Consider the following 24,596-nt stretch of genomic DNA (forward strand, 5'->3'; position numbering starts at 1 on the left):
ATCGCTCTCTCACTCTCTCACACTTGTCACTGGAAGTTCAACAGGCACCTCATGGCAACGAACTCTCTGAGGATCTGAAAAAAAGAATTGTTGCTCTACATAAAGATGGCCTAGGCTATAAGAAGATTTCCAACCCTCTGAACTGAACTGCAGCACGGTGGCCAAAATCATTCAGCGGTTTAACAAGACAGGTTCCCCTCAGAACAGGCCTCGCCATGGCCGACAAAAGAAATTGAGTACACATGCTCAGTGTCATATCCAGAGGTTGTATGAGTGCTGATAGCATTGCTGCGGAGGTTAAAGGGGTGGGGGGTCTGCCTGTCAGTGCTCAGACCATATGCCACACACTGCATCAAATTGGTCTGCATTGCTGCCGTCCTAGAAGGAAGCCTCTTCTAAAGATGATCCACAAGTAAGCCCGCAAACATTTTTCTGAAGACAAGCAGACTAAGGACATTGATTACTGGAACCATGCCCTGTGGTCTGATGAGACCAAGAGAAACTTATTTGGTTGAGATGGCGTCAAGCATTTGTGGTTGCAACCAGGTGAGGAGTACAAAGACAAGTGTGTATTGCCTACCGTCAAGCATGGCTGCATGAGTGCTGCCGGCTGTGGGGAGCTACAGTTCATTGAGGGAACCATGAATACCAACATGTACTGTGACATACTGAATGTGGGGACTCGCTTTGGTAGACAGGATTAGCGGACGCAGTATAGAGGCAACATTCAAGAGTCATATTCAAGCAAAAAGTCAACTTGCGGTGTTGGTGGTAATTCACACCATGCGGCAATTCTGCCTCAAAGAGTCCTTGATCATAGCAGCACCAAACTGTTTTCACGCCAAACAGGTAGCAAGCCTTTATCCAGACACAAGGCTCCCAGATCCCAACACAGAGACATCTCTGCTGAGCCCAGCTGCCTATTTAAGGACAGCCAGGTGCTACCAAAACCCGGACCGGCACTTAAACTCCGGTCCGGTATTTGACCTCACCTGGCTGGAAATCAGCCCATCCGCACATGCTCGCACACAACCCCTCACTGTGTCACATGAAGCAGAGCATGATCTCCTCCTTTTGGAAACTGGCACGCAGGGCAGTATTCCAGAATGATAACGACCCCAAACAGACCTCCAAGACTACCACTGCCTTGCTAAAGAAACTGAGGGCAAAGGTGCTGGATGGGCCAACTGTAACAGAGAGGAGCTCATGGCCATCATCACCGCTGATGCTGCTTCTAACACGTGCAGCGTCCACCGCTGGCTCCTCTCTGTTACAGTTAGATATTAGAAGTTTGTGCCTTTGCTCCTGATGACATGTCCCGTTAAATGGGACACAGAAATTCGTTGAGCAGAATATGGGCTTCACAGTCTGATAATAGCGCTGGTGAAATTGAAGTTAGTGCAGGGAAAGAATTCTGAGGGTCAGCAGAATAGCTGTGTAGGAGCTTCCATTAGTGCTGGACTACTTAGCTTACCCTGAGCGCTTTTCAAACACTCTGGCTAGTGTCACTACCAGAGCTCGGAGGAGTTCTCACTGCTCTGTTTCTCCGCCCCTGTGATGAGCTCTTTACTTTCTGTTTCCTTCCTCCCAGCTGTTCCTCCTGCGTTTGATTTCCCTGCCTTTAAATCACCCCTCCTCCTTTTGTAGTGTGTGGATTATATTTCTCATTTGAGTTGTAGCTCTTGCTTGAGTCTCTTCCCTTGTATGCTATCCTTTCACTGGACCTGTGTTCTGCTGCAGCAAGTACTCCGGATATTGCCAGCCTGTCTTTGGATCCGTCTTCACTGCGGCTGCAGCTCCTTCAGCTAAGTGTGCAGACATTGTAGTGTATCTGTGTGTTTTCTGACTGGATCCGAGGCGACCACGGTTCCCTCCATATACTGAGCAGGGCACCGGTGGCCGTGCCCCTTCCACTATTGTAGGGGTTACAGTGGTCATCAGTCTTAGGTACGCGGGCATGCCTCGTTCCACCATTTGGATCCGGGCATGGGCTTAGCAGCGTAGGGAGAGCTTTGAGGGTCTGACAGGGGTCACCCTTTGTCCTCCCTTGTTTGGGTCCGGTCAGTAGCTCTGTTTTCTGTGCATGCTCTTGTTGCTCACATACAGCCGTGACAGCTAGCTACATCAGGAAATGGTGTTATCCCTTCACCTGGCCATGAGTGACAGTAGCCATACGGTTATATCGCTGGTATAGTGGGACTACATACCCACTCTAGGCGAATAGCGTGTGACTCTGTAGTGAATTTATGGTACACACCACTGGACTAACTCTGTATGTCCAGTCATTGGCGATAGTACCATTTACTTACAGGAACCTGGCCAAAGCAGAGAAGCTGCATCCGTGTGCGCATATATAGGTATTGCTAAAATCGATAAGCATACCTCCTGCCCTGACCATGTTTAGTGCTGATTAGACTGAATACTTACCAGAGTCTGACATTAGTCCCAATCTGCCTCTCTTTTTGGTGACTTTAGTAAGGCAACACAAGCTGAGTGATTTTATTATAAGAGCTTTCAATAAAGATTTATTTTGTTATTTTTAACCGTCCATCTAGGGCTAGGCAGTGAATCTAGTGAACTCCATGCCCAAGAGAGTTAAGGCAGTGATGGAAAATAATGGTGGCCACACAGAATATTGACACTTTGGCCATTTTCACTTAGGGGTGTACTCACTTTTGCTGCCAGCAGTGTGTTGAGTTATTTTGAGGGCACACCAAGTTATACAAGCTGTACACTGACTACTTTACATTGTATCAAAGTGCCATATCTTCAGTCTTGTCACATGAAAAGTTATAATAAAATATTTACAAAAATGTGAGTGGTGTACTCACTTTCTGAGATACTTTATTTACCTTTGGCTCGGTGCTATTTTCTTTTCTGTTTTCATCTGTGTCTCCATTTTCCAATCCAAGCAGTATGGCTTCCTCTTCTGAATCATCCTCAACTGTGTCTTCTTCATACTGAGGTCCGATCTTTTTCTCCAGCTTAGACAGCATGATTTCTTGGAGGCGCTCTTTGAACTGAATGTGGAACAAGCCCAGTTTGTCTGCTAACCATCTTGAATAAACTGTCTTGCCAGTACCACTTGCACCAATCAGCAGCACTCTCAAAGGCGGAGCCTGTGTTTAAAAGCCACAAATGAAAAAAAAAAAAGCCACATATGATATTACACTCAAAACCTATTTAGCAAATTATTCAACAAATTTACAGGGTGATTCAATATGAATGGTGCAGAATTATAGCCTCATAACTGAGAGAACATAACACTAATTTATTAACATGAAAAGACACACTTTCTATCCAAGTTTTATCTATACATAAATGTTCAATGTGAGCTCCATTGGTGACAATCCGATATCTAGGCAGTAGTCCAGATTTGTTACCAATAGGAACCTCACATAAATCGTACAACCAATAATGAGCTTAGCAAAAAGAACTAACTAACCTACACAGACTAAGCCAATAGCCCCAAAAAATAATGAAACATCAACGAGAAAATAATAATATATAAATGTTTATTGAAATCCACATCAAATAAATATAAAAATGGATAGCACAGCGAAAAACGATAGAACAAGGTGGAAAATGCCCAATATTACTGCTAATGACCACCACTTGTTTCTATACTCGGTGGTGGTTCTATGTCATTAGCAGTAATATTAGGCATCTTCCACCTTGCCCTATTGTTTTTCAATGTGCTATAAATTTTTATATTTAGGTCATGTGGATTCCCCCTTGGAAGAAGCCACGGCGAAACGAGTCATGGGTGTGAGGTCCCACCATCTCGGTCAGTATGGCTATGTAATCGCATCTTTTTACGGTTTGGTTTTGGTCACATGACTTTATTGAATATATATTCTTTTATATGGTGATTTTCGACCTATGACTATTACATATTATTGATTTTATGTGCTTTAGCCATTATATATTTACCTATTTAAGGACTGCTTGCTAATGATATTACTATTTATGTACTTTATATGTAGTGGGGTTTTTCTTGTGATGTGATATTTTTTTTTTATGATATATGAAATAAACTTTGATAATAACTCATTTTGTGAGACCCATTGGGGACAGCTTGATATTAATGTCTGTAAAGTGCTGCGGAATATAGTAGCGCTATATAAATGCATAAAATAAATACAATGATTTTATCACATGTGTAGGTGTTATATCGAATAATTGATTGCCACTTGGTATAATTTAAAGTTTGTTGCCCATTGTTTGTTCAGTGTTTCATTATTATTTTCTTGTTGTTTCTTTATATTTTAGGCTATTGGTGTAGTCTGTGTAGGTTAAGTAGTCCAGGTTTGTCCAAATGTGTGTCAGCATATGCTCGGATATGGACTCCACTTTTTCAGTGATACGTAGTTCCCTCAAAATGTATAAATTTCCTTTTCTGGCGTTAATACATTTATAAACACGGTGCTCTTACTGATCTTCATATTTAGGAAACCCCTGCACTACATTTTCTGACACCTATGCTAGACTTTGATTTGTACTCTGTCCAACTCTTTTATTTGGGTTTTCTGCCACTTTTCTGTCTTGCCAGGTTGAACCTGCTTGTTCCCTGTTTATACAGATGTAGCCGACATTATCTTGACTGGCTTAACATGTTAACGCAAAAAAAAATCACATTACAGCAGTACAACAAATCAAGCTAAAGTGATAATCCTGGAACGCCTGGAGTCAAGATAATGCTGGCTAAATCTGTAAAGCTATGGCATGCTGCATGTAAGGAGAGACCATCGCATTGAGAGACTGTTGTCCAAATTATAAGTCAACAGTAGTCAAAAGATCTAAAGCAGGGCTGGCAAACCTGCGGCTCTCCAGCTGTTGTAAAACTACATTTCCCACCATGCCCTGCTGTAGGCTGATAGCTGTAGGCTGTCTGGGCATGCTGGGACTTGTAGTTTTGCAACAGTTGGAGAGCCACAGGTTGGCCATCCCTGATCTAAAGCAAAGGTCAGCAGCCTCCAGCTATCCAGCTGTTGTGAAACTATGACTACCAACATGCACACTTGCTCATCTGTTCTCAAAATTCCCATAAAAGTGAATGGAGCATACTGGGCGTTGTAGTTTCACAACAGCTGAAGTGCAGGAGGTTACTGACCCCTGATCTGGGTTGTTTACCTAATATTTCTAATTTGCATTAGATGTCAGTAATTATCCCATGGTGTTAATCCTATAAGTTCACTGTACTGCTGTCCCAACTTACAAAAAAACCCAAAAACTAGAACGTTCCCTTCCCAAGTTTCATTGTAACTCTTGCACAGATATAGGAACATTACTTGTAAGGGTTCTTCATGAGCAACGTAATACTGAGGATTCTCAAGAAATGTCTTCCTTGCTTCAGGACTGGAGCAGTAGTACGTCTTCTCTCTGTATATTGCTGCATAATCCACTTGTCCTGGGTGAAGTATGTGCTTATCTTTTAAAGCCACTGGGCAGAAATGTTTAGAGTCTCCATATTGTTTCTTTTTTTCATGTGTAACATCCTCATCCTAAAAAAAAAAAAAAAAAATGGCCTTGTTTCATTTTGGCTTTTACAGCAGTACAAAGTGATGACATAGCGACACAAAAGTCAGGAATACAATACTCCTAACCTACTGTTAGTATGGGTTGTAATATATCAATACGGCCAAATTAAGGAACAGATAGGATGACACGTTAATAACCTACATTATTACCAATTGTCTAACATATCATTAGCAGAATCATTTGCATTAGCAGGAAAAAGGTATCTGAACACAGCAGACCATTTTCAGGAACTCCTTGAATGATCCTACTGCAAACAGAGGCAATTAAAGGTGTTGTCCAGCCTTTTTAAGTGATTGCCTATCCTTTAGATAGTCCATCACTAGCTAATTGGCAGAGATCTAGCACCCTGCACCCCGCCAATCAGCTGTTCTGTATAGATCAGTCACCAGAATTTGATGCTGGAACTACACAGCACTGTCAACATTGTAATGGACTGTGCTTGTCACTGTAGCACTGCTTCACTGACTCCAATGGGAGCAGCACTGCCGTGATGAGTGCTGTACACTGCAATGTTAATGGCGCTCTGTAGGTCCAGCACCAACTGAACTATATAGAACAGCTGATCGGCGGTGATGCAGGGTGCTGGATCCACACTGATCAGGTAGTGATCGTCTATCCTGAGGATAGGCCATCCCTTAAAAAAGCCTGGACAACCCCTTTAGTCTAACAAAGAGATATTAGGGAATTGCCAACAATGGGAATACTTTACTGAAAGAACCCCCAAACTGTGATTTCTTTTTGCTGCTGGTAGGGGAACATAACCATATAAATGCAGCATAGGTGTTGCAGCAGAAATCTAGGGTCATTGACTCTATGACAGCTTCTGATCATAGGAGAAAAGGAAGGAATGAGAAAATCCACTGGAAACCTTTAGATAATATCATATGTGTGTGATCCATTAGTTAAATTAGTGCTGCAGGAGTTGTGTGTTTAGTGGCTCAGGGTTCTTGAAATCCTTCCTGGTTTAAGACCATTTGAGTAAATGAACTGTAAGTGAATAATGTTTTAACATATATTCAGCTTTATCAAGGAGGATTATCAAGGACCTATTTAATGGCTATCCTATAAGTCACTGTCTGGGCCTTGACTTGGGATATAAGCCAAAAACAGAATCTCTACCAAAAGAAAAAGACACCCAATTGTAGACAGCTGTCTCATGGGTATTCCCTTTGTCAGTTTAGAGCAGGATGCTAGGCGAGTTGGGATACATTTTTCCACGTGGAGAGTGCCTTGGCATCCAACAGGTTGCACTAGAAAGCCAAATTTTGTTCTGGATAAAAGCTTATTTATGTAACTTACTTCTTCGGCCTCTTCCCCCTCCTCTTCTTCATGTTCTTCTTCTTCCTCACCAGCTTCCAACTCTGCTTGTATGTCTTCTGCTTCTTCATCTATGTCCTGGGATGTTATTTCCCATCCCTGATACTGAAATGGCCCTAGAGTAACACCATAAATATTTCAACAAAAATAAATATACTATATACAGAAAACAGGTTTATGTGTGCCTGACTGTAATGATATACTGTATTCAAAACCCAGCCAAGTATCACAAAGATCACCTAAACTCCTACTCCCGATTTGACCATCCAAGGTGGAATCACAACGTGTTTGCAGTGTATGTTTAACGTATTTGCTGGGAAAGCTTCCGGCGGATATATAAAATGTATCTATAAGCCACCATTCACCCTACAGTGGGCAACAGATCATCCTTTTGGCCGCCGTCAGCTGGTATACATCAGTACAGAATCACACAATCACACAATACATCAGTACTAAACAAACTTTAAAAAAGGACCCTTAAAACCACTATTTATTAGAATCAGGTAAGTCCCACTGCCAACTACCGCAGCCTTGATCAGTAGGTAAGTACATAGTGAAAATAAAGATGAAAAACAGAAGATACACAACACAATACAGGAAACTGAAAGGTAAACCAAGACCTGGGATTTTTGCAGGGGAGGAAAGGAGTGAAAAGAGAAGTTAAACTTCTCAATAGGGTGGTTATCCCTACAAAACACCCTATCTTCACCCTTAGCCCAGAGTCAGTCCCTGAGGGTGTAGCCTCTCCATCCTCGTGCCTGGCCTGGCTCACCCTAATAGACCCTAATTATCATAATTAATCCCCTTTACCCCAACGCGTTTCTCCCATTTTGGGTTCCTCAGGGGGGCCATCTAAGAGAAATACAAAGGCCAAAATGACAGTACTCAAAAAAGATAAATAATGATGAACACCTAAGGGGAGGTGGAGACACCTAAGTAGAAGGTGCAGGCGCAGAAGCTACTGCATTCTTTATTAAATATTTAACCCTGAAGTTACTAAATAAATAAAAAGGGTCAAGGTACCAACAAACTGGGCACCATTAAAGCCCCTATACTTAATAAGTGCCCCCGCTATCTTATTACGTCAAAACCCTGACTTATAATACATAAAAAGTATTCAACCATGTTGATGACATCTTTCATTTAACCCCATAGGGGACTGTGATCCAAACCTATAAATCTATTCAGATTCCTTCTGAAGGATTTTTTTTTATCCCAGTCTCCTTTTCGTGACGATGGGGGAATTACTTCCAAAACTGAAAATTTGAGGACCCGAGGGTCCCCTACATGTTTCTCAATCATGTGATTAGCTACAGGGGTGATGTTCTTTTTGTGAATATCATTCCTGTGTTCGCATATCCTTCTCAACTCCCGTTTTGTCTTTCCAACATAATCTTTTGGACAGGGACATTGACAGATATAGACCACACCTCTGCTCTTACAGTTTACGAAGTCCCTAATTGCTAATCTACAATTAGTTACAGAGCAGGTCATTGTTTTTAATACAAAAATGAACTCACAAGCTTTGCTAGTCCCACAATGAAATATTCCCATTGGTTTACGGTTCAACCACGTACCGGTCCCAACTGGGGCTACATAGTGGCTGTGTATCAGATGTCACATAGACTTCCCCCTCTACGATAGGTGATACTTGGATAAGGGGAGACCATATTCAACAAATCCGGGTCCATTAAGAGGATGGGCCAGTATTTGCTTAAGATTATTTTTATCTCCACATTCGCAACATCGAATGTAGAGATCAAACGAATAGGTGCCTGTCCCCGCTCTGGTGATTTTTTGGAGTGAGGAGTACAGTTCTATCCTGTGTCATGGCATGTTTAAAAGCATCCCATAGGGTTTTTTGTGGATAGCCCCTATCCACAAATCTATTGTAGAGATTTCTGGCCTCAAGATGGAATTCCTCGGAGTTTGAACAATTCCTCCGAACCCGCAGGTATTGTCCCCTTGGAATGCCTCTTTTTAAAGCCGGGGGATGGTGACTGTGCCAGTGCAGAATGGTGTTTGTTGACGTTGACTTCCTGAAAATTGTAGCTGTCAATTTATCTCCTTGCTTAAATAACTTAACGTCAAGAAATTTAATACATTCCTTTTGGGATCTTATAGGTGAATTTGAAACCGACCTCAGTGACATTCAGGGTATCAACCAAGTCGACAAACTCCTCTCTACTCCCGTTCCAGTACAAAGATATCATCAATATATCTTGTCCAAAATGATATCTTTTCACTCCACCAGACATCTCGATCAGGGAATACAATCGTATACTCCCACCAGCCCAGGAAGAGATTGGCATAAGTGGGCGCACAGGGGCTGCCCATTGCCATCCCCCGGAGCTGGTGGTAGAAACGTCTATCAAAAAGAAAAGAAATTATGGGTAAGGGTAAATTCCAATAGTCTAAGTACAAACTCACTTTGTGCCTTAATGTGTGTACCCCTGGTGCGTAGATAATAGGCCACTGCCAGTAATCCTCTCTCATGTGGAATTGCACTATAGAGTGATTAAACAACAATACTGGCCAGTAGACAAGAGGGATCGATATTCAGGGTATCTATTTTATTCAGAAAATCTATAGTGTCTCTAGTGTAAGAAGGGAGAGACAGGACAAACTGACTCAAAACCCAGTCTATATAGAGTCCGCAATTGTGTGTTGCTGAATTAACACCCGATACTATAGGGCGACCTTTGAATGGATTTGTCCCCTTATGGATTTTTGGAAGTCCATAAAAGGTTGCAATTTGAGGTGCAGTTGAAAGAATGAAATCATACTCTGTTACGCTAATCACTTTAATTTCTAACCCTGATTTAAGAATAGTCTTAAGTTCCATAAGAAAAATGTCAGTGCGATCTCTTCATACCCCTCGATAACCTTCCCGGTCCTTCAAAATATCTGACCACATTTTACAGTACCTTTCATGGTCCAAAATTACTAGGTTACCAACTTTGTCGGATGGCTTGATAATAATCGATTTGTCCTTTTCCAAGATCTTTAAGGCTTCGTATTTATTCATCGATAAATTCTGTGAGTGAGATCGTCTGACCCTCAGTTGTTCTAGGTCAGAGGTCACCATCCTTTGGAAGATATCAATGTATTCATAGTTGAATGATGGAGGCATCCTAGTGCTCTTGGGACAAAGATCAGTGAAGGGTCCTTCTCCTGGTTTCTGGGAACCCTCCTCCCAAAGTTCCATGAAGATTTCTAAATCAGAAATCTCACTTTCCTTTATACCTAGTTTCTCATATGATTGTTTATTAGTATTATTGAAAACCTTTTTCCATTTTAACTTTCTACAGAACAGATGTAGATCTTTAACTCATGTAAATAAATAAAATTCATTTGTCGGGACAAATGAGAGATCTTTTTCAAAACATTAATCTCTGTTTCTGTTAACATAAATGAAGAGAGATTTATCACCTGTAGGTTGTCATTGGTGCCGGTTCTCCCCCCCCCTTGTTTCTGTCCTGTAACTGGTATGCAGTTTGATTCTGTGATAAAAAAAAAAGGTACTGTAACATTGCCCAGTGATGCTGAGGAGGAAGAGGAGGAGGGTACACCTTGATAGTTTCCCGTCTGTGTATTGCCTGTCTCCCTCCCCAATTTCCGCCACTTTTTACCTTGCTTTTTAGAGAAAGGTGCCCCTTTATTGAATCCTCCCTTCGTTGAGGATTGCTGAATCTCAAAGTCAGAGAGATCTGTGTCTGATGATGAAATTTCACAGAGGGAGTGATATTTTTATTCACTAACTGATAGGCTTTCTGTTCTCAAGTCTCTGACAAATTGTCTATGCTTACGTTCTTTTAAGATGCCCTGAAATTTCTCTACTGACGTCTGTAAAGATGATTCCCGTTTACTGAAATCTACGTCAGACTGAAATTTCAAGGCTGTTTCTTTCAATTTACGCAACTTCTCAGAGGTCCTTTCAAATATATTTTTCTCTTCCTCTAACAGAATTTTCATTAAACTCAAAGAACTGTGTGTCAGCTCTTCTTCCCAAACTTTCCTGTATTTTGTTGTGTATCTTCTGTTTTTTATCTTTATTTTCACTCTGTACTTACCTACTGATCAAGGCTGCGGTAGTTGGCAGTGAGACTTAAGGGTCCTTTTTTGAAGTTTGTTTAGGTGATTCTATATGTAAGGTATATGGGACCCATAGCTATCATTTTACATACCTGTCTATGTTTATGAGAGTTATACATCAGTACACCTTTATTTTGCTGGACAAAATTATGTAGTTGACTAAGCTATACTGTAGCATCTGTTGGAGGCATCTGTTAAAAAAACACATATATCTGACATACTGTACACTGCAAATACAGTGTGAAACTAACCAACATTCTGTTTTTGGCTTCTTTCTGCTTCCTATTTAGGTTACCTAAGAAAGGATTTGGTTATAATGTTCTTGCAAAGGCCCAGCAGATCACTGCTAAGAGTTAATTTTTTGCCAGTTAAATGTAATTTGATGTTAAAGTACTCTTTTCCTCCTCTTCACAGGGGAAGATGTGATGACGTGAGCACGGTCGCGTCACGCCCCCTCCTCTCCTCCGAGCCCGCTTTGCTGCACTGTGTGTTGGCTGACTGCCCGAATGCAAGAAACCATGTGTGGCGGCGGGGTTTGCTGACCGACCTTGGGGGTCCCTTGGTCTTGGATTATATGAATCTACAGGGTGGGCCATTTATATGGATACACCTTAATAAAATGGGAATGGTTGGTGATATTAACTTCCTGTTTGTGGCACATTAGTATATGTGAGGGGGGAAACTTTTCAAGATGGGTGGTGACCATGGCGGCCATTTTGAAGTCGGCCATTTTGAATCCAACTTTTGTTTTTTCAATAGGAAGAGGGTCATGTGACACATCAAACATATTGGGAATTTCACAAGAAAAACAATGGTGTGCTTGGTTTTAATGTAACTTTATTCTTTCATGAGTTATTTACAAGTTTCTGACCACTTATAAAATATGTTCAATGTGCTGCCCATTGTGTTGGATTGTCAATGCAACCCTCTTCTCCCACTCTTCACACACTGATAGCAACACCGCAGGAGAAATGCTAGCACAGGCTTCCAGTATCCGTAGTTTCAGGTGCTGCACATCTCGTATCTTCACAGCATAGACAATTGCCTTCAGATGACACCAAAGATAAAAGTCTAAGGGGGTCAGATCGGGAGACCTTGGGGGCCATTCAACTGGCCCACGACGACCAATCCACTTTCCAGGAAACTGTTCATCTAGGAATGCTCGGACCTGACACCCATAATGTGGTGGTGCACCATCTTGCTGGAAAAACTCAGGGAACGTGCCAGTTCAGGCAAAGTGGATTGGTTGTCGTGGGCCAGTTGAATGGCCCCCAAGGTCTCCCAATCTGACCCCCTTAGACTTTTATCTTTGGGGTCATCTGAAGGCAATTGTCTATGCTGTGAAGATACGAGATTTGCAGCACCTGAAACTACGGATACTGGAAGCCTGTGCTAGCATTTCTCCTGCTATCAGTGTGTGAAGAGTGGGAGAAGAGGTTTGCATTGACAATCCAACACAATGGGCAGCACATTGAACACATTTTATAAGTGGTCAGAAACTTGTAAATAACTCATGAAAGAATAAAGTTACGTTAAAACCAAGCACACCATTGTTTTTCGTGTGAAATTCCCAATAAGTATGATGTGTCACATGACCCTCTTCCTATTGAAAAGACAAAAGTTGGATTCAAAATGGCCGACTTCAAAATGGCCGCCATGGTCACCACCCATCTTGAAAAGTTCCCCGCCTCACATATACTAATGTGCCACAAACAGGAAGTTAATATCACTAACCATTCCCATTTTATTAAGGTGTATCCATATAAATGGCCCACCCTGTAGAACCTTCTGATTTCTGCCTGTTTGTCCGCTCTTCCGGTTGGCTACCGCTGACCTAGTGGAAGACTGGGGTGTTCTGAGCTATGCTCTCCCCCCTTTTTTCCAACTGTGCCTCCTGCCCTCTGCCATTCTCTGCCCTCCTGGTTCTGCCACTGCGGTTCATTTCACTTTCACCGACGGTGTCAATTGCTCTCTGTGTTCCTGACCTTGCCTCCTGCTGTGTGTCTTCGGTTCCTTGCCTGTCCAGATCTGGATGAGTCTCCTGGATTAACTACTGGGGTCCCTCGGCTTATCCCAAGACGCCTGGTGAGATCATCCCATATTGGGCTATTGATTTTCCTATATTTTTGTGCTTTTTCCCCCCCCCCCGGGGTTTTATTTTTCCCTTTTCCTTTTGGTACTGAGAGATCTTTTCTGGATTAACTTTTTTTCTTTTTATAATCAATATAAGAAGTGAAGAAAGAGAAGGGAGTGAAGAGGGGAGAAAAAAAAAATAGAGAAAGAGGAAATAAGAAAAAAAAGAGAAAGAAATGGCCCCCAAGCAAAATAGGCGTTCTGCGGATCATTCTTCTTTAAAAACAGGGCAGAAATCAATAGAATCTGCCAAAATGGACCAGTTTCTAAAGTCCCCAAGTGTTATTACAAGATCAGGACAAAAAGGGCTGGCTGATCCAAATGTAAAAAAAAATGCTAAATCCAGAGTGGAAGAAGTAATAGAGGATGATCTTCAGAAGGAGGGGGTGATGAGGGAAGAGTTAAATGATTCATCTATTGTGGAACCTGCCCCACTAAAAAAAATCCTGGCTGCGGTTAAAAAAAATTGAGTTTTAATACAGGATATCTCAACGCAGCTCGGGGTAATTCAGACAGATGTGATCCTGATAAGGGACGATGTCACCAAGATTCGGGATAGAGTCACAACTATAGAAAAAACAATGGGGGCTTTGGAGAATGAAGTTAAAACATCAAAATCTGAAATTTCCACATTAAGAATGGAGGTCAACACTCTTAAAAAAAAGGTGGTGGATTTGGAGGACAGGTCCAGGAGATGTAATTTGAGAATTCTGGGTCTACCTGAGGGCAGTGAGGGAAAATATTCAGCTGAAATGGTACAGACTCCAATTCAGGAAAAGTTTGGGAAGGAATATTTCTCTCCATTGTTTCTGGTGGAAAGGGCTCATCGGGTCCCAGGGGGTAAACCAATCCCTGGAAGGCAGCCACGGATACTTTTGGTGAAGATACTTGCGTCACGAGATAGAGACATGATCCTGGGAAGGGCAAGGGAGTGTCCTTCTATCTTATATAATGGAAGTAAATTATCTTTTTTTCCAGACTTCTCCAAAGAGAAAAGAGACGCAGCTTTATGGCAGCAAAAAATACGCTTGCAAGAAAGGGACATTAAATATTTATTTGTCTATCCAGCTAAACTGTGAATAATATTCAATGGAGGAACGCATTTTTTTGATACCCCAGACCCTGTGACAGAGTGGCTGGATCGGAATAATATTTAAGCTTTTTTTTTTTCTCTTTGTTTTTTTTTTTCTTCCATTTTTCTGATAGTGGTGGGAGAGGGGTGGTCTTAGGTGAGAGCACTGTGACAGTGATGTGGCGGATCAGGAAGTTTTGGGTGGATGGGTTAGGTTGCGATGCGTCTCCTATGATGGGGGGGGGGGGGGGGTGTTGGGACTGTAATTATCCTTCTACTATGGGAATCTGTTGGTAGATTTGATGACAGCTAGAATTCTTACCTGGAACCTGGGGACTTGGTGATAAGATAAAAAGACAGCCCGTTTTTTACTTGATTCACAGACATTTACCAGCGATTTTTTGTCTGATATAGACTCACTTTACTGAGGATTTTAGAGGAAAAATTGTAAGGAAACATACTTTCCTGTATATTTATTTATATATAAAGTGCAAGTGCAGCCAAAAATTACAAGGAAGAGGCACTCCAATACAACCTGTATATCACATAATGGAGGGCCTCATTCACATTGTGGTACAATTGTTCAGGTAGTGGGACTCCTACACTCATAAAGCCTATGCCCTAAGTAAAAGGGCTTCCAAAAATTACAAGGAAACGGCACTCCAATATACCCTTCATTACACATAAAGGAGGGCATCATACACCCTTGAAAAATTATGATTGATGGCCTGCTGGTGACCCTCAAAAAAATTAGGAGCAAGGGCCTGCTGCTGAACTAACCATCTAAAACATTAGGGGCGAGTGCCTGCTGCTGAGCTGACCATTGGAAAAATTATGGGCAAGGGCCTGCAGGTGAACTAACCCTGTAAAACATTATGGATGAGGGCCTGCTGGTGAGCTGACCCTCTAAAACATTACATGCGAGGGCCTGCAGGTGAGCTGACCCTCTAAAAGATTGTAGGTGAGGGTCTGCTGGTGAGTTGACCCTCTAAAACATTATATGCGAGGACCTGCAGCTGAGCTAACCCTCTAAAAGATTGTAGGTGAGGGCCTGCTGGTGAGACAACCCTCTAAAACATTATATGCGGGGGCCTGAAGCTGAGCTGACCCTCTAAAAGATTGTAGGTGATGGCCTGCTGGTGAGCTGACCCTCTAAAAATGTATATGCGAGGGTCTGCAGCTGAGCTGACCCTCTAAAAGATTGTAGGTGAGGGCCTGCTGGTGAGCTGGCCCTCTAAAACATTATATGCGAGGGCCTGCAGCTGAGCTGACCCTCTAAAAGATTGTAGGTGAGGGCCTGCTGCTGAGCCAACCCTCTAAAACCTTATATGCGGGGGCCTGAAGCTGTGCTGACCCTCCAAAAGATTGTAGGTGAAGGCCTGCTGGTGAGCTGACCCTCTAAAAATGTATATGCGAGGGTCTGCAGCTGAGCTGACCCTCTAAAAGATTGTAGGTGAGGGCCTGCTGGTGAGCTGACCCTCTAAAACATTATATGCGAGGGCCTGCAGGTGAGCTGACCCTCTAAAAGATTGTAGGTGAGGGCCTGCTGGTGAGCTGACCCTCTAAAACATTATATGCGAGGGCCTGCAGCTGAGCTGACCCTCTAAAAGATTGTAGGTGAGGGCCCGCTGGTGAGCTGACCCTCTAAAACATTATATGAGGGGGCCTGAAGCTGAGATGACCCTCTAAAAGATTGTAGGTGAGAGTCTGCTGGTGAGCTGACCCTCTAAAACATTATATCCGAGGGCCTGCAACTGAGCTGACCCTCTAAAAGATTGTAGATAAGGGCCTGCTGGTGAGCTGACCCTCTAAAACATTATATGCGAGGGCCTGCAGGTGAGTTGACCCTCTAAAAGATTATAGGTGAGGGCCTGCTGGTGAGCTGACCTTGTAAAACATTATGGTTGAGGGACTGCTGGTGAGTTGACCCTCTAAAACATTATATGTGAGGACCTGCAGGTGAGCTGACCCTCTACAACATTAGGAGTGAGGGCAGACTAATAAGCATGTTGATATAATGGAAGAGGAGGAGGACGAGAGAAGGAAGATTGAACCATATACCCTTTTTTGTGTTGGAAAGGGTGCATGGGAATACAGTGTATTCAGTACATTATAAAAAAAACACATTTAAAGTGCCTTTATGTTCAGCCGCTTTCCTCTGGTGGAGTAGAGAAGTCAGGGGCAATCCAGGCCTTGTTCATTTTGATAAGAGGCAACCTGTCAGCATTTTCAGGTGACAGGCGGATGCACTTATCAGTTATCATGCCCCCAGCAGCACTAAATACCCGCTCTGACAAAACACTGGCGGCAGGGCAGGCCAGCACCTCCAAGGTGTAGAGCACCAGTTCCTGCCACGTGTCCAGCTTGGACACCCAGTAGTTGTAAGGCACAGAGGGATCATTGAGGACGCTGACACGGTCTGCTACGTACTCCTTCACCATCTTCCAAAACTTTTCTCTCCTTGTGACACTAGCCCGCGCATCAGGGTGAGGGTGCTGGCGGGGTGTCATCAAACTGTCCCCCTCCTCGGTTGCCCAAGGAACTACATACTCTGCAGCCAGCGTTGTCAGCTGGAAATTTTTGGAGCAATTTTTCCACAAGGACCTTCTGGTATTGCACCATTTTGCTCATCCTCTCAACCACAGGAATGAGAGATGAGAAGTTCTCTTTGTAGCGGGGGTCGAGAAGGGTGAACAACCAGTAATCAGTGTTGGCCAAATGCGTAAAACACGTGGGTCACGGGAAAGGCAGCCTAACATAAAGTCATCCATGTGTGCCAGAGTCCCAACAGGCAAGACTTCGCTGTCGTCATCAGGAGGATGACTCTCAATCTCCTCATCCTCTTCTTCTGCCCATCCACGCTGAACAGATGGAATTAAACTTTAATGGGCACTACCCTCTGTAGCGGAGGCAACCGTCTCCTGCTCCTCCTCCTCTTCCTCCTCCAATTTGCGCTGAGGAGACAAACTGAGGGTGGTCTGGCTATCACCCTGTGTAATGTCTTCCCCCATTTACACCTCTTCAACATGCAAAGCGTTGGCCTTAATTGTGAGCAGCGAGCGTTTGAGTAGACACAGAAGTGGGATGGTGACGCTGATAATAGCATTATCGCCGCTCACCATCTGTGTTGATTCCTCAAAGTTTCTTAAAACCTCACAGAGGTCAGACATCCATGCCCACTCCTTGCTTGTAAAGAGCGGAAGCTGACTGGAAAGGCGATGACCATGTTGCAGCTGGTATCCCACTACTGCCCTCTGCTGTTTACAAAGCCTGGCCAACATGTGGAACGTGGAGTTTCAGCGCATGCTCACGTCGCAAAACAGTCGATGAGCTGGCAATTGTAAGCGCTGCCGCAGCGTTGACAGACCAGCGAAAGCTGTCGATGACTTGCAGAAATGGGCACACACGTGGCGCACCTTAACCAGTAGCTCAGGCAAATTGGGGTATGACGATGAGATATTATATGATACATTGAAATCTGGATGTCATATAGTCTCAAGGAGGGCTCCAACTTTGTCTAACACCCTGTCGCCTTCACTATTCTCATCCAAAAAGAATATTAATAAGGAAAGTAACTGGTTAAGTTACAGGGGTTTCACCAAATGTGGTAGTAGCCCTTGTAAAACGTGTAATTATGTTATCTCAACCAAAAACTTTGGGAATTTTGATCATTCTTCTACATTTTTGATCAAAAGCTATATAAACTGTAATACTACTGGTATGGTGTATGTTATCCGTTGTGCAGAATGTGACCTTATGTATGTGGGAAGCACCATACGTAAATTTAAAAATAGGATACTGGAACATCTTAATTATATTACAAATCCCACTGCTATAAATATTTCCAATGTAGCTAGACATTTTATACAGGTTCACGCCCGTAGGACAAAGGGTTTTTGTGCCTTTGCGGTGGAAAAGGTATTTGCACCATTGCGAGGTGGTGACCACCGCAAAAAACTCCTACTTCGTGAGGCGTATTGGATTTTTAGGCTCAATACCAGAGTTCCTGCGGGCTTGAATTTGAAAAAAGAACTCATGTATGTATATCAATAATTTGAAATAAATGTAAGAGAATTTGCTCCAAGCTGGTTATATGGATCCCTATGTAAGTTTATATGGTGTAGAATTAGGCCATTGAAGGGTTAGTTACTATGTTTTATTATTATAGTATGGTATGTTGCTGTTCACACTGTGCGGTTGTTGTCTAGCCAGGGTATTGAAGCCCGAATGTGGAGACAGCAGTTCATGTCCCGGAGATTAATTGAAGGCAAGGGTTAACCTGGTGGGAAACCTGAGCTCAGTGTGAAGAGCACCTGCAATTTAATGTGTGTATATAGGTAACAGGTGTTATCATGATGGAGTGACCAATGGAATAGTTTCTCCCCTCCCCTTGGTTTCTGAGGGGAAGGGTCAGTACACATTTAAATATAGCTCTCCACCGTAATACAGTGTTACGATTAAGGACGAGATGTCTGAAACACGTTAACGATCACTGCATACGATGTGGATGTGTCTGCTGTTATATATATTGCAATAAAGGAGAAGTTTTAAGAGGACTTTCATTCTATTCTGAAGCCGCTTTCTTCATTTTTTGCACTGTTGTACCTGGGACTCACCCAAGTCATCAGAAGTCGGGAGTATTAAAGACCGGACAGGTGAGCTGGAAAAGTATGTGTGAAATCTAAATTGGGGTAGGTTTTTCAGAAACCGCTGAACCACTAAGGTGAAGACATGGGCTAGGCATGGGATGTGTGTGAGCTTCCCGAGCTCCAAAGCTGCCACCAAGTTACGGCCATTATCAAACACAACCATGCCTGGTTCTAGGTTGAGTGGCGAGAGCCACAGCTAAGTCTGGTCTCTTATCCCCTGCCACAGCTCTGCAACAGTGTGCTGTTTGTCACCTAAGCAGATCAGCTTAAGCACGGCCTGTTGACGCTTCCCCACTGCAGTGCTACACTGCTTCCAGCTGACTGATGCTGCAAGAGATACAGTCAGGTCCATAAATATTGGGACACCGACACAATTCTAACATTTTTGGCTCTATACACCACCACAATGGATTTGAAATGAAACGAACAATATGTGCTTTAACTGCAGACTGTCAGCTTTAATTTGAGGGTATTTACATCCAAATCAGGTGAATGGTGTAGGAATTACAACAGTTTGCATATGCGCCTCCCACTTGTTAAGGGGCCAAAAGTAATGGGACAGAATAGTAATCATAAATCAAACTTTCACTTTTTAATACTTGGTTGCAAATCCTTTTCAGTCAATTACATCCTGAAATCTGGAACGCATAGACATCACCAGACGCTGGGTTTCATCCCTGGTGATGCTCTGCCAGGCCTCTACTGCAACTGTCTTCAGTTCCTGCTTGTTCTTGGGGCATTTTCCCTTCAGTTTTGTCTTCAGCAAGTGAAATGCATGCTCAATCGGATTCAGGTCAGGTGATTGACTTGGCCATTGCATAACATTCCACTTCTTTCCCTTAAAAAACTCTTTGGTTGCTTTTGCAGTATGCTTTGGGTCATTGTCCATCTGCACTGTGAAGCGCCGTCCAATGAATTCTAAAGCATTTGGCTGAATATGAGCAGATAATATTGTCCGAAACACTTCAGAATTCATCCTGCTGCTTTTGTCAGCAGTCACATCATCAATAAATACAAGAGAACCAGTTCCATTGGCAGCCATATATGCCCACGCCATGACACTACCACCACCATGCTTTACTGATGAGGTGGTATGCTTAGGATCATGAGCAGTTCCTTTCCTTCTCCATACTCTTCTCTTCCCATCACTGTGGTACAAGTTTATCTTGGTCTCATCTGTCCATAGGATGTTGTTCCAGAACTGTGAAGGCTTTTTTAGATGTCGTTTGGCAAACTCTAATCTGGCCTTCCTGTTTTTGAGGCTCACCAATGGTTTACATCTTGTGGTGAACCCTCTGTATTCACTCTGGTAAAGTCTTCTCTTGATTGTTGACTTTGACACACATACACCTACCTCCTGGAGAGTGTTCTTGATCTGGCCAACTGTTGTGAAGGGTGTTTTCTTCACCAGGGAAAGAATTCTTCGGTCATCCACCACAGTTGTTTTCCATGGTCTACCGGGTCTTTTGGTGTTGCTGAGCTTACCGATGCGTTTCTTCTTTTTAAGAATGTTCCAAACAGTTGTTTTGGCCACGCCTAATGTTTTTGCTATCTCTCTGATGGGTTTGTTGTGTTTTTTTCATCCTAATGATGGCTTGCTTCACTGATAGTGACAGCTCTTTGGATCTCATCTTGAGAGTTGACAGCAACAGATTCCAAATGCAAATAGCACACTTGAAATGAACTCTGGACCTTTTATCTGCTCATTGTAATTGGGATAATGAGGGAATAACACACACCTGGCCATGGAACAGCTGAGAAACCAATTGTCCCATTACTTTTGGTCCCTTAACAAGTGGGGGGCACATATGAAAACTGTTGTAATTCCTACACCGTTCACCTGATTTGGATGTAAATACCCTCAAATAAAGCTGACAGTCTGCAGTTAAAGCACATCTTGTTTGTTTCATTTCAAATCCATTGTGGTGGTGTATAGAGCCAAAAATGTTAGAATTGTGTCGATGTCCCAAAATTTATGGACCTGACTGTAATTCTGAGGTGGAAGTGGAGGAGAAGTGGGGGTTGGAGCCACTAACGTACATGGTGGCGGAAACCCTGATGGAATTAGGGCCCGCAATCCTTGGCGTCGGTAGCACCTGTGCCATCCTAGGGTACTACTCGCTCCCGGCCTCCACAACGTTCACCCAGTGTGCCGTCAAGGAAACGTAGTGTTCCTGGCCACAAGCACTTGACCATGTGTCAGTGGTTAAGTGGACTTTCCCAGTAACTGCGTTGGTCAGGGAACAGTTGATGTTACGGGAGCCATGCTGGTGTAAGGCGGGCACGGCACACCATGAAAAATAGTGGTGGCTGGGGACCGCATAACGAGGGACGGCTGACGACATCAGGCTGCGGAATGCCTCAGTGTCCATAAGCCTAAATGACAACATTTCCAGGGCCAGTAATTTGGAAAGTTGCGCATTTAGTGCTATGGCCTGAGGGTGGGTGGCTGGATATTTGCGCTTGCGTTCAAATGTCTGGGGTTAGGACATTTGTATGCTGTGCTGGGACAAGGAAGTGGATGTGGTTGCTGATGGTGCTTGCGAAGGTCCAGGTGCAGGGCGGGAGGCATCCGGGCCTGCGCCTTCGACAGGGGATTGGCCAGCACGTAACACAGGGGAAGAGGAGGCAGTGGTGTGACCCGCAGACACAGATTGTGAACCCAGGCATTCGGCCCACATCTTACTTTGCTTTGATGCCATGTGGCGGATCATGCTGGTGGTGGTGTGGTTGCTAGTGTTCACGCCCCTGCTCATTTTTGTATGGCACAGGTTGCAAATTACAATTCCTTTGTCGTCCGCACTTTCCTCAAAAAAGCGCCAGACTGCGGAACACCTACCCCTTGGCAAGGGAGATTTCCGCAAGGGTGTGCTCCGGGGAACAGTTGCGGGCCTGTTTGGTGTGGCCCGCCTTCTCCCTTTTGCCACCCCACTGCCTCTTCCAGCATGTTGCGTTGCTGCGGATCCCTCCCCCTCTGTACTGCTGTCCTCGCTTGGCTTGCCAGCTTTCCAGGTTGGGTCAGTGACTTCATCGTCCACCACCTCCTCTCCCACTTCCTCACTCTGCTCATCCTCCTGACTTGTTGACCTAACAACAACCTCAGTTTTTGACAACTGTGTCTCATCCTCATCATCTTGAGACACTAATTGCGGTTGACTTATTGGCAACTGTGTCTCATCATCATCATCATCATCCACCTTGTGAAACACTAATTGCCGTTCCCCACCGTCATCCTTTTGTGACTGTGGATGATCAAGAGTTTGGGAATCAGGGCACAAGATCTCATGTCCCTCTTCAAGCGGGCTTGTCGATAGGCCCAAATGAAGGAATGGCGCTGAAAAGAGCTCCTCAGAACATCCGAGTGTGGGATCACTTGTTTGCCAAGACTCTCGATGGTGGGAGGAAGGAGGATCAGGGTGAGGATTGTGTTGACCAGGCTTTTGGCTACTGATACTGGACTTGGTGGAAGACAGGGTGGTGCTTAAATGACTGGAATCATTATCTGCTGCAATTCAACCGACCACCTGGTCGCACTGGTCTGACTTCGAGAGCGGTGTCCTGCAAACTGGGACATGAAGCTAGGTATCGTGGATAATTGTTTTTCTTGTGCTCTGGCAGCAGGCACAGTGTTAACTCGCCCAGGGCCACGGCCTCTGCATGCACCATCAGCATCACGGCCACTTCCCTGTCCCTTACGGCTCGCCTTCCTTATATTAAATGTTATATGTGCTTGAAAGTATGTCACACGTACAGTAGCGTAGGATTTGTAAGTGTATGTGCAAAAATATTAAAAAAGGTATTTGGGATGCGCACACATTACACAGGAGAAATACTGCAGATAATGTCGCTGATGTCAGCAGCGGCTAATATAAAATTACAGGGAATGTCATAGGTATTTTGGATGTGCACACGTTACATAGGAGATGTAGTGCAGCTAATGTCACTGTCCGCAGCGAACAGCGTCTACGGAAAAAGTACAATGGATGTCACTGATATTTTTTTGGATGTGCACACGTTACAAAGGAGATGTAGCGCAGCTAATGTCACTGTCCGCAGCAGACACAGTCCACGGAAAAAGTACACTGGATGTCACAGATATTTTTGGGATGCGCACACGTTACACAGGAGATGTAGCGCAGATAATGTCGCTGATGTCAGCAGCGGCTAATATAAAATTACAGGGAATATCACAGGTATTTTGGATGTGGAAACGTTACACAGGAGAAATACTGCATATAATGTCGCTGATGTCAGCAGCGGCTAATATAAAATTACAGGGAATGTCACAGGTATTTTGGATGTGCACACGTTACACAGGAGATGTAGCTCTGCTAATGTCACTGTCCGCAGCGGACACCGTCCACGGAAAAAGTACACTGGATGTCACTGATATTTTTTGGATGCGCACATGTTACACAGGAGAAATACCGCAGATAATGTCACTGATGTCAGCAGCGGCTAATATAAAATTACAGGGAATGTCACAGGTATTTTGGATGTGCACACGTTACACAGGAGATGTAGCTCTGCTAATGTCACTGTCCGCAGCGGACACCGTCTACGGAAAAAGTACCCTGGATGTCACTGATATTTTTGGGATGTGCACACGTTACACAGGCGATGTAGCGCAGATAATGTTGCTGTCTGCAGCAGCCTAACTATTCCACGCTATTTAGCGCAGGATGCGCTAAAAATAGATATTGCTGCCACACACAATAGTCCTTAAAAGGACTTTTGGGTCTGTAAAGTTTTAGCAATTTAGCGCAGGTTGCGCTGAAAATATATATTGCTGCTGCCACACACAACAATAGTCCTTAAAAGGACTTTCTACAGAAAAAAAAACGAATTTCACTACTACTCTCTTTCCTTTCCTCAGCACAGCTATATAGCACTCGATGACGCGTTCCGGCCAGCCAATCACTGTAATGCCAGTAACCAACATGGATACGGCATTACAGTGAAGGGCAGTACTTACCTGCATGTTTATTGGCTGCGTAGCAGCCAACAAACGTGCGGGGAGGAGACTCGAGCATTGCGCTCGAGCACATGCAGTATTCAGCCGAATACCGCCATGTGCCGACCATTGAGATGCTCGAGCTAAACTGGTGTTCGGTCGAGCATGCTCGATCAACACTAGTGCAGACGTATCATTCCACTTTTACTAGTTATTCACTAGTGTTAATTCACAGAGGGATTGATTTCATCTGCGAGGCATCCTCTATTGATAAGCAGGGGAGATTTGTTTTTCTCTATGGAAAGATTTTTGGGAAATTATGTATCCAGGCCTTCATTTATATCCCGCCCCCATTTTCTTTATATGTACTTAATTCTCTGTTAACCTTTATGGATCAATGGCCTGAATGTCCTTCCCTGGTTAATGGAGACTTCAATAGTGTTATTGACCCAGAGACGGATAGGATTTCTATGGGGGGGGGGGGATATATATATCCCCGCCCAGGGGTCCCCTTTAGCACGTTTCTGCCAGGAAGCGGGTTTTGTAGATATATGGAGATCCTTGGGAAAGGGGAAAAGAGGAAAAGAACTTATTCTTGTATAAGTAAGTCTGGAAAATCTATGTCCAGGATAGATCTGGCCTTGATAAATAAAAATTACTTGAAATATATAAATTGGATGAAATATGAGGCCATGTCTTTATCGGACCATGTACCTTTTTCTTTAGAATTAGTTATGAGAGATAATAATCATAGGATAAGAGCCCCATTTAGACTAAATCCCCATTGGATTTCCATAATGGATAATTATGAATTGCTAAAACAGGAGATGGTGTG

General features: G+C 43.6%; 1 protein-coding gene across 1 annotated transcript in view; it reads right to left on the reverse strand.

The window, feature by feature from the left end:
* The window catches only part of AK9 (adenylate kinase 9), a 132,957-nt gene that overhangs the window by 25,554 nt on the left and 82,807 nt on the right, over positions 1-24,596 (reverse strand). The window contains exons 21-23 of the mRNA XM_040428864.1: positions 6,841-6,974; positions 5,292-5,504; positions 2,853-3,119 (exon numbers count right to left, since the gene is read on the reverse strand). Of these exons, the coding sequence (XP_040284798.1) occupies positions 2,853-3,119; positions 5,292-5,504; positions 6,841-6,974 (614 nt within the window). The remainder of the gene's footprint in view (positions 1-2,852; positions 3,120-5,291; positions 5,505-6,840; positions 6,975-24,596) is intronic.

Source organism: Bufo bufo, chromosome 4, assembly GCF_905171765.1.
Source record: "Bufo bufo chromosome 4, aBufBuf1.1, whole genome shotgun sequence".
In the NCBI taxonomy this organism is placed as follows: domain Eukaryota; kingdom Metazoa; phylum Chordata; class Amphibia; order Anura; family Bufonidae; genus Bufo; species Bufo bufo.